This window comes from Numenius arquata, chromosome 6 (assembly GCF_964106895.1).
Source record: "Numenius arquata chromosome 6, bNumArq3.hap1.1, whole genome shotgun sequence".
Lineage (NCBI taxonomy): Eukaryota > Metazoa > Chordata > Aves > Charadriiformes > Scolopacidae > Numenius > Numenius arquata.
Genome location: NC_133581.1, coordinates 4,272,184 through 4,282,141, shown reverse-complemented (window position 1 = coordinate 4,282,141; position 9,958 = coordinate 4,272,184). Strand labels below are relative to the sequence as shown.

The 9,958-nt window shown below is 40.5% G+C and overlaps 1 protein-coding gene across 1 annotated transcript in view; it reads left to right on the top strand.

Annotated features, from left to right (window-relative positions):
- Window positions 1-1,554: 1,554 nt before the first annotated feature.
- TPCN2 (two pore segment channel 2) overlaps window positions 1,555-9,958 on the top strand; it is a 31,178-nt gene continuing 22,774 nt past the window's right edge. The window contains exons 1-7 of the mRNA XM_074149372.1: window positions 1,555-1,687; window positions 3,858-3,922; window positions 5,288-5,364; window positions 6,025-6,202; window positions 6,842-6,958; window positions 8,479-8,585; window positions 9,526-9,598. Coding sequence (XP_074005473.1) covers window positions 1,582-1,687; window positions 3,858-3,922; window positions 5,288-5,364; window positions 6,025-6,202; window positions 6,842-6,958; window positions 8,479-8,585; window positions 9,526-9,598 — 723 coding nt within the window. The 5' untranslated portion in view covers window positions 1,555-1,581. The remainder of the gene's footprint in view (window positions 1,688-3,857; window positions 3,923-5,287; window positions 5,365-6,024; window positions 6,203-6,841; window positions 6,959-8,478; window positions 8,586-9,525; window positions 9,599-9,958) is intronic.

The following is a 9,958-nucleotide window of genomic DNA, read 5'->3' as shown; positions in this document are numbered from 1 at the left end:
GCGCACTTCCATTTCCCATTCCAGCCAGGATGAATTGTGATCAGAAGTTAAGGAATCTGTTGTATATTTCTTTTTTTCTTCCTGAAGTTATTGATTCTCTTTCCTGGCAATCACAGAAGAGGAAAAGAGAAGGAAACATTTGCATTTGTTCAAATAAAAAATAACTGCAAAACTAATACACTGTTTACATGTGCTCACTGTTACTGTGGTCATCCTGAATATTTCAGACACTTAGCGAGAGAACACTCATGTTTCTTAGCAGTGGCACTTACAGCATGTGTGCAGATTGCATTTTATTTCTTACTTGCTAATGCTGAATACAGATCATACTAGCCCACCCCTACTTTCCTTTTACCATCCTGAAATTTTCACTGTACCTGTTCCATCTCATGCCTCTAGTTCAGCTGTTATCAACAATAATTCAAATTTTATCAGTGCTTTGCTGTCTACTGAGAATGGGAAGTAACTGTGACACGTAGCTGCTGATATTTGTTTTTTTTTACTAGTGATGACTATTACTCTAAAGGCATTGTCATGGAGTTTTCCTTTTTATCTTAAGCTCCCCAAAAGGGCTGGATTTTACCCTGACTAATTTAGAGGTTAGTGTAAAACAGGGATTTTTTGACCCATCAATCTTGTAGCTGAAGGCGAAAATTACCCTATTGCTGATTAAATAGTATAGGCTGGACCTACAGGCTGGAATACCAAAGCGATGGATTGATAGACTTTCCTGTTTATCGTTATGCTGCCATAGCTCCCGGTATGTGGCAGAAAATAGTGTATAGTTGTCAAATTATCCCAACATCTACCCTTTTGAAATTGCAGCTGTATGAAATTGAACAGAGAAAGTGTGTATGAAGGGGACTATGAGAAAAGGGGGAGTGTAGCAAGAGTGAAGCATCTTTTAACCATCAAAGTAGTGTAAGTCTGTAGTTGCTTCTGAGGTGCCTGGGTGCCTAAACACAAATTAAGTACTTTCTGCGACTAGGGATGTAAATGATTATTTAAGAATGTGAATACAAGCAGGAAGCAGTAATTTCTATCCTTGCAAAATAAATCATTATCCTCAATAAATCCTAAACCCGGCCCCCGCAGCTCTCCCTGAGGCAGGGACTGGCCTAGAGGCACCCTCAGCAGAGGACACCGAGTTTATAGCTGCCGTGAGGTAAAAAAGCTGCAACTCCTCACGAGGGATACTTTTCTAAGAATCGTAAGGACGCCTGGGATCTGCCCTCGTAAATTCGGGTGAAGAACCAACACTTTTTACTACAGACTTAGTCACCTCTTTCACCAACCCCCGACCGCTTCCTGAGGCGGCGGGCGGTGGCGGGGCGGCAGACGGTGCTCCATCCGCCGTCAGAGGGAGAAGTCTGTCATGGGGTAGCGCCGTGACCCGAGCCGGTTCCCGGCGGCGAACCCGGACGGGGGGACGGGCCGGGGCGGGCGCCGACGGGAGGAGCCCGGTTCCCTCCCGCCCCCGGCTGCTGGTGACGTGCGGCGGGCGGTGCCGCCCCGTCCCCGTCCCATCCCGGCGGCGGCCGCAGAGAAGGAGGGAGTGAGGGAGCGCAGTGGTCGCTGCTGATGGAGGTGGAAGCCGGTGCTGAGGCGGAGCCGCTGTTGCCCCCGCGGAGCTGGCGAGCGGGGCGGGGGTTCTGGCGGGCCGGTGCCCGCTCCGCCGCTGAGGACGGTGAGTGCGGTGGGGCGGGAGGTGGTGGTGGTGGCGGCGGCGACGGCGTCCCCCGGGCCCGGCGCTGAGGGAGCCGGTGCCTGAAGCGGGCGGTGGCGGTCTCCCCTTTCCCTCAGAGCTTGCCCTCTCCCGGGAGCGGGGCGGGCGGGCGGGCCGGGTACTGGAGGAGGACCCTCCCCCGGGCCTGCCGGGGCTCGGCGGGGGTGTGCCGGTGTTTCGGCGGAGGCTGGTCCCAGCAGCTCCGGCTGAGGCGGCTCTGCGGGGCCGGCTGCGGCCGCCCTGTATGGATGAAGGCACCGAGCTGCTATCGCTGACCTTGGGTGCAAACCTTGCCCTGCTGCAGCCCGAGACTTGGATTATTTTCTTTCGTAATTTTTTATCATTTAAGGTGCTGACAGTTTTTGTGTTTTTTTCTTTCTCTAACTCACTGCATATTTGAGGTCTGACTTCTCGTTTCCCCCAGGAAGGGGTCCATGGGAGACCTCAGGTTCTCTATTTTCAGGGTATCACATCACTTAACGTGAACCTTCTCTTTTTGTTGCCTGTTTGTTGGGTGTCAAAAGTGCAGTGGGGTCTGAGGGAGGTCCTGCACACCCGAAGCAAGCAGTACTTCAGTCATCGCTTGTGACTAAGGGTCACTTGCGGTGACTAAGAATTTCACAGTAAATTGGATATCCTCAGTAGCATGCGTGGAAAACATGTTGTTTTTATTGAAAGTAACCAAAACAACTGAAATTGCTGAAGTAAACATTTCTAGGTATTTTCCCTGTTTTATTTTTATATTAACGTCTTGGATTCTGCCCTTTCAAAACAGTTGGGATTAACGCTAGGCTTGTGTTATGTGCTCCGAGAATCTAAAGCTTTTGCTGTCCTTGCTATCCTTTTAACTAATACCATTCCTTTAAACAAATTTATTTTTGTCTCGCTGGTGTGTCGTGTCTTGAAAAAGATAAGATCTTTATTGCATGAGCCGAGCTTGTCTCCTGTTTGTGCTCAGTCTTTCTTGATTAATATCCAAATCAGTACAAAACTGTGTTGTTGCTTGTGCTCGGATAAACGGTGACATTTAAAAACTGTTTGCAGTCTTTGTAGAAAATTGATGCCACTGAATCATGTGGAACATAAAATTGTTTGGGACTCAGATCAGTGGTGCTTCTGGCGTTTCTTGGAGCCTGGAGAATATTGTGCCAGCACTGGGACTGACTCAGTCTCATTGTATCCCGTACTGGGATTGCTGTCTCCTGGGAGGAGACGGTATGAAGTGTTCCTCGGCCTCTTCCTCTCTGTGGGAAGGTTACACTAGCACATGTTTTCATGTCTCTAGCCCTGTCAGCTTTCTCTTTTCTTTTTTTTTTTTTTCTTTTCTTTTTTTTTTTTTTTCCCTTACTCATTTTGGCCTTAGCTGCTTTTGTGTCTCTTGTTGGCTTAATTGCCAGGTTAATTACTCAAAGGTCCTAATTCAAGTGGACGCAAGTGATTGCCATTTACTCATTATGTATATATCTTCATATGGACTTCTAGTAATGGGTTTTGAAATGTTGCATAGTAACTAATTTTGTGATATTTTATTTTGCTTTGTATACTTTCACCCCTTTCTGTCTTGAGCTTCAATCTGTTTAATATGGTAATAATAACTCAGAACAAACTAAAAAAGGACTTGTGTTCTCATCTGACTGGGGATTTCTGTTGGTTTTGGAGAGAATGAGATCAATCTAAACCTCAGTATCTTTATTAAACAAAAGTAAAAATGCCTAGAATACTGGTGTCCGATTTTTCCAGCTTCACTTGACTGTACGCTTTGTCAAAGAATAACTTGGTTGAAGCACCATTGCAATGCATGTTCCCTTAGGACTTGTCTCTGTATAGAATTACTCCAGTCTTGTGATAGCTATTTAACTACTCGTGTAATCTAACTACTTAAGCTAAAAGTAAGAGACAACCTTATCACAAAATACAGAAAGATGCATGATGTGTTTGAGGTAATTATTATTTATTTAATTTAATGCATGGTGCTGCTGACGGAGTACACGTGGCAGGAGCTGTCGCTACTTCTTGTGTATGTATAGTGCCCTTTATCATGAGAATCACAGTTGTGGAGCTTCTGTTAACTAATAAGAAAACTGTAGGCTTTATCCAAAATATGGAAAATGGTTTCTTTTTAACTTTACAGGTATTGGAGCTGATAATGACCTTCATATAAACCAAGCCATAGTATTCATTGAAGATGCAATACAGGTAAATATAACTTGTTTGTTAGCTATTATGCTTCCTGTGCTGGATATTCCTCATGCATTCTGTTAGCTTTTACATTTCTATGTGTTCAGGCAACCTCTACATAACATCATCTGGATTTACAAAGTAAAATCAGAACTCCAAATTCCTGTGGTGTGCAAGTTTCAGTGAACTTCTGCCTAGGAGAAACATGGGTTTTTCCACTCAATGAAGTAGATAGTGTCTTCTTTGGGGATTTAGACTAGATGACCTTTAAAGGTCCCTTCCAACCCAAACTATTCTATAATTCTCTTCAAGGTCGTCAAAAGAGATGCTGGTTTGTGGGGTGGTTTTTGGTTTGGGGTTTGTGGTGGGTTTGTTGGGATTTTTTTTGTAGTGGTTTGTTTTGGAGGCTCTTCTTTTGTCTTTTTTTCCTTTGAGGCTGACTAGCCTCACTGCTAAGAGAAACTATCTGAGCAAGCCCTGTAATTTGCCTCTAAATCTGACTACTTGCATAGTTTAAGAGCTGGTAGAGTTTAAGGCTAGCTTCGAGCAGGAAGCTGGAATTCTTTTGCTTCAGCTGAACTTTGAAAGTCTTCATTCTGTCTTTGTCTCTCCTTTGCTGGCTGTTACTGCATGTTCCCAGAACCTGTTATCTCCCAGTTATTAGTCGCAGGCAGCGGGAATGCTGGAGGGCAATTCTTGAGCTCTCTTGCTGCATTCAGCTTTTGGTTGGGAGATTTCTGGGGATCAGATACATTTAAGGTGCAGATACTTCTCAGCAGAGACAGAGGAACAGCAGCCCAGGAGAAGCTGCTGAGGAGGGAGGGGCTGAACAGATTTAAGCAAAAGCAGACCCATTCTGAAGAAGTGTGGGTACTTCCTTGAACTTAAAACATGTTTTGTTTAAAGACCTATGTTGAGATCTCTTATATTCAGAATTAAATTGTTTGAATCTTATGGCTTTTTGGAAGAGAGAGACAAAATGGAATGAATTCTGGAAAGGTAAACTAAAAGGGTGGACCGTTTTGGCGAGCAGATAGAATAAGCACTGAATTATTACAGATGCTGTGTTTTTATAATGATGATAATGCTGTGTGACTGCCACACAGTTTGATTATCTGAGTGACTGTGTGGTCTTTAGATTAGGAAAATGTCATTAAAATCTCTCCCATTGCACATATGTAGGCTACAGCTATGGTCATTTGTGACTGACACTTCAACAACTAATAACTTGTAAAACAATTTCTTTATCTAATTGTGAAACTGAAATTGTCTGAAGATTTGAGCTTTGTTGATTAGAATTTAATTTATTTTGGTAACTTATCTTTGTCTTTGAGACAGACTGAATGTAATGTTTGAATTATCCTTTTTGCTTTCTGCCTTCAGTATAGATCTATAAATCACCGTGTGGACTCCAAATCCCTGGGGCTTTATCGATGGTACTATTCAAGAACTTGCCAGTGGTAAGAACTTGGTATTCTTTTTGCTTTTTCATTTAGGAGTAAATCTTTATATAAAAAAATACAATTTTCATAATTCTTTTGTGTTAAATAAATAGGTAGCTGTACTTTTATTTTTATGAGAACTTACTGTAGGAAGCAAGTGCATTGATTACATGTGAAGATGATAGAAGTGGAAAGCGACAAGATAAATGAAAGTGTGACCATGTTGATGGCTCTTTGGAACAGCCATAGGACTCTTGCATGACTGTCGGTCTGATTTACAGCACTGTGTGTTAGAGTTTTCCAAGCTTCTATTTCTAAACATGTTAAATAGTAGCAAGATTGTTTGTAATGTTAGTTTCAAAAGAACACCACCTCAGGTTATTTGGTGGTCAGCAGTTACCTTATCCTAACCCAGGCAACAGCACACTAATCAAGTGCTGCCTTGTGGTCTAACCCATTTGTCTTAAATATGATTTTACAAAGCTTGGTTTACTTCTAAGAAAATTGCTTTACTGTAAGTATTTTTTTATTGTTTTGACTCATTTTGTGGGTTTGGTGTTTTTTGTTTTGGTTTTTTGCTTTTTGTGGGGTGGGTGGGTTTTGTTTTTTGTTGTTGTGGTGGTGGTCTTTTTTCTGTTTGTTTGTTTTGTTTTTTTAATTTCATCTCTATCCAAACAGGATTTTGAGCTTAACCATTACTGTAATCCTGGCTTTGGCTTTCATCGAAAAGCCGTCTTCACTTACTATCACATCAGATGTACGATACCGCCTTCCTGCGTGGAATCCTCCGTGTGGCCTAACGGAAAGCATTGAGCTGCTTTGCTTTCTTGTGTTCGTGGTGGATGTATCTGTGAAGGTGAGCATTGCGTTCATCTGGTACTGAATGAAATACTAGGCGTGTCGGGCAGCTCAGTAGGTGCAGTCAGTGTGGCTTCCCTTGGTTTTATATTTTGGGAAATGTCTTAGAACTGTTACTCAAATCTTGGATTTGCATGTTGAGATCGCATTGCTGTATTAAAAGCTTACTTTCAGGAGAAATGAGAGAGTGCATATTTTCTCAATTAAAAAAAAAATTATTGCTTTTTCTTAACCTAATAAATTTTGCTAAGCTAATAGCTGCTTGTATTAAGCTATAAAAATTGGGTTACGTAATAATCAAATATATGCCAGTTCTTTTAAACAAAATAGAAATAGTCAGAAACTGAACTTTTCTTTGGATACTCGTTTCTCTATATATGCTTATTAAATGGACATTTTTCTTGCATTCAAAAGATACCTCTTGCATGGCCTGTGTGCACCACTCACTTTTACTGACCTTTATTTAGTTCTTGTAGAAAAAGTCTCTGATCAGTGTATTTTTGTTTGGATGTCAGGGAGCTCTTTATGAGCATTGATGTGAAATTACAAATTCTTGGGAAACAATCGGTGCTGACTTATTAGGGTATTGGAATTTATTATTAAAATAAGTTGGTGGTTGTTTTTTTTTCTTCCACAGAGTTACTTAGTTGGATGGGAAGAATTCTGGAAAAATAAGTGGCTAATGGCTTATATACTGACATTAATTGTTTCCCTTACTGATTGGATTGTATCACTGAGCTTTTTCTGCACAGAGGTAAGAACTGCTTTCTGCAGAAACAATCAGCAGCTCTAGTTTTGGTGAGCGGCAGAGGAGCAGAACCCGCAAAGGGATAGTCAGCAGGGCGTATGTGGTATGTTGGAGAACTAAGGGAGGAGGGTGAGATAGTCAGATAACACACTGAAACACAGGAAATGTGTGGTGTAATATGGCTTCTCGAGCGATTCCATTTGATTCTTAATATAAGATGTGAGGTCATTAGTAAAATGAAATAAAGCTTTGTTGCTATAGTCTGTCAACAGTCAAACAATATAGAGAAAACTCTGGTTGCATAGTACCGATGTTGTCATACAGTTGGAGAATCATGTCCTTAACTTGATTCAACAGCAGGGTCTATGTAGTGATGTATAAGTAAAAAGTAATTGTATAGTTTAACAACTGCTTTCTAAGATGAAGCTGGGTTGTGTTCAAAACAATTATGTCCTGAGAGGAATGTCAGTTTTGTGAAACGGATCTAAAAATGCCCTCCTTTATGAAATAATGCAGTCTCCTCCTGACCAGGATGTGATGTAGTATCAAAAATATTATCTTAAAATGTTGAAAGAACATGTCAGTTAAGCTTATAAGCATCTAGCTGTAAGAAAGATGTATATGTCCTTTTCATATTCAAGCCAAATAAACATAATGCGGCTGAAAGAAGGATTGTGCTTACAACATGGGAAGTATGTTTTAGAAAGAATTGACTGTAAAATCTTCAGGTGTGAGAGTGGACATGTAGTTTGAGCAGGAGCCTCCTATATAAAGCAATGGCAGAAGGAGCAGTTTAACTGCTGGGTTGTACGAACAAAGAAATAATAAGGGAGAAAGTGATTTTTATTTTTTTTTTTTTAATCTTTTTCTGTTAATGTGTGGTCCTGAGAAGGCTGGTCCTAAAATATAGGATGCTGAAATACCTGAAGTAGCTGATAAGTCACAATAATAACTTGAAGGCTGTTTTGAATGCAAGAATCAAACAGCTTAATTGCTTTAGTGTATGTTATGGAAAACAAAGACAATCTCCTATTTGAGTCTTGCTAGCGGCAGAAATTGCTGAGTAATAAGCAGGCCCTTTAATTATAAAATTAAAAAAAAAAAGCTGAAAATTGAAATCAAGCACTTATTTTCAAAATGTGTATCTGTTTTTTAAAAAACAACCTTGCTATTCTCTTCTTGAAATGGACCTTGGCAGAAAATATGCAAATGCCATCTATTGACCTGCTTGTTATGTCTACCAAACAGTAAAGTTAGATTGTTTATAATTAGTGGCCTGATGAGGTTGTTGAAATGTCAATGTGCATTTTTAAAGCAATCTCTCATTCTTTTAATGAGGCACTCATAAAATCTTTGTGTGTTTTGTGACTTCAGTGGGACAGATTTAGCTTCTGAGCACAGCCTTTTAATGTTATACTGTTGACTTTGTTGATAGGTGTATCAGTGTTTTTTGATAAACTTGTATTAAAAATACTGAGTTCCCATAATATTAATGCCACGTATATCTGATCCGTTGTTTTTTGCAGAATGTGAGGATAAGAAGAATTCTTCGTCCTTTCTTTCTCCTTCAGAATTCTTCTATGATGAAGAAAACATTAAAAAGTATCAACAGCACATTGCCTGAAATGGCAAGGTAGGTATTAGCATAGAAAATATAATTTCACAGCAAGAATACCCTTAGTATTCTGGTGTGTGACATCTGAGCAGCTTCCTTCTTGATGGTCTAGCTAGAGTGATTGGTGACATCGGGTAGTAATGGATGGAGGCTGTGTTAACTTTTTGATTCCTTTTGCCTGTAAAATTTCTCAGGAATGCACATGATGTGGCTCGGTATGTGACAAATAAGCTTTTTTGATGCTAGTTGAGTGGTGTTTTTTAATTCTGTGTATGTTACATACGGCCCTTTTGTAAGGGAAGAACCGAGGCATCATCTGGGCAAAGGTCTGTGCCAAGTTTCTCCAAGGTGGCCTCTCAGAGGTATGGGTAGACACAGTACTTGTCTTCTAGTCATGAATGCCATGCAAAAAGATACCTCTTTCTTTACATCTTCAGAGTGCTTTACTTCAGCTCTTTTATTTCTAAATGGTTTTAGCAATATATGTGTTAAATTTTACTGTCCTTAGAAATGTTGAACTGGAAACCCCGCTGGTGAAATCGTAACCAGAGAGCATGATGCTTTTTGAAAGACATCACTTCCTGTCATGTGTCTGCACAGCTTATAGAACTAGCTGCCCTTGCCTGTTACTTTTTAACAACCAAGTCCCAGGAGAATCAAAGGTGTATGCAACCCAAAATGTGTTTTAATTGGAGGGTATAAAAATGGTCATAACTTCAGAAAAACAAGTGTTAGAATCTCATTGACCTCACAACTGTCTAAGCTCATTCTGAGGTGTCCTGAACAAGTGTGATTCTTGTTTTGAATCAAAGCTTAGATTATCTTCTATTAATTCCACAGACCTTCTTAAAAATACCCCTGGCTTTCTTTAATGGCATCCTTTTGCATTTTTAGCAAAGGATATAAAGACTAAGATAAAGTTGGTATTAATGCTTATGATATGTTTTCTTTCCAACAGTGTTGTTCTACTATTAGCTGTTCACCTGTCTCTCTTTACCATGTTTGCTATGCTGCTGTTCGCTCGAACAAAGGTAACCAGTTATAGTTATGCTTTGATAGATCTTGGTGGTGGTTTCTTTTTTTCTTTACTTGCATATCTGCTGCATGTCTAGTTTTATAATCAAACTGGTGAAACTTGTTTCCCCTGAAAAGGCCATGTTACCTTGTCAAACTCACTGGGATGGGTTTAAAGTCCATTTAGAGAGATTTAATGTGTGCATACTATCCATGTGTAGTGCTGTTTCTGTAAGTGTGCGTTAGAATCCCCCTCAGAATAGCGTTAGAATCTCTTTATCCTTTAGTGGAGAATTTTTTTCCAGACTGTGCTTTGCTGCTTAAGTGATAGTGCTCCTTCCTACTCCACAACTGAAATCTTTCTCCCTTGCTGTTAT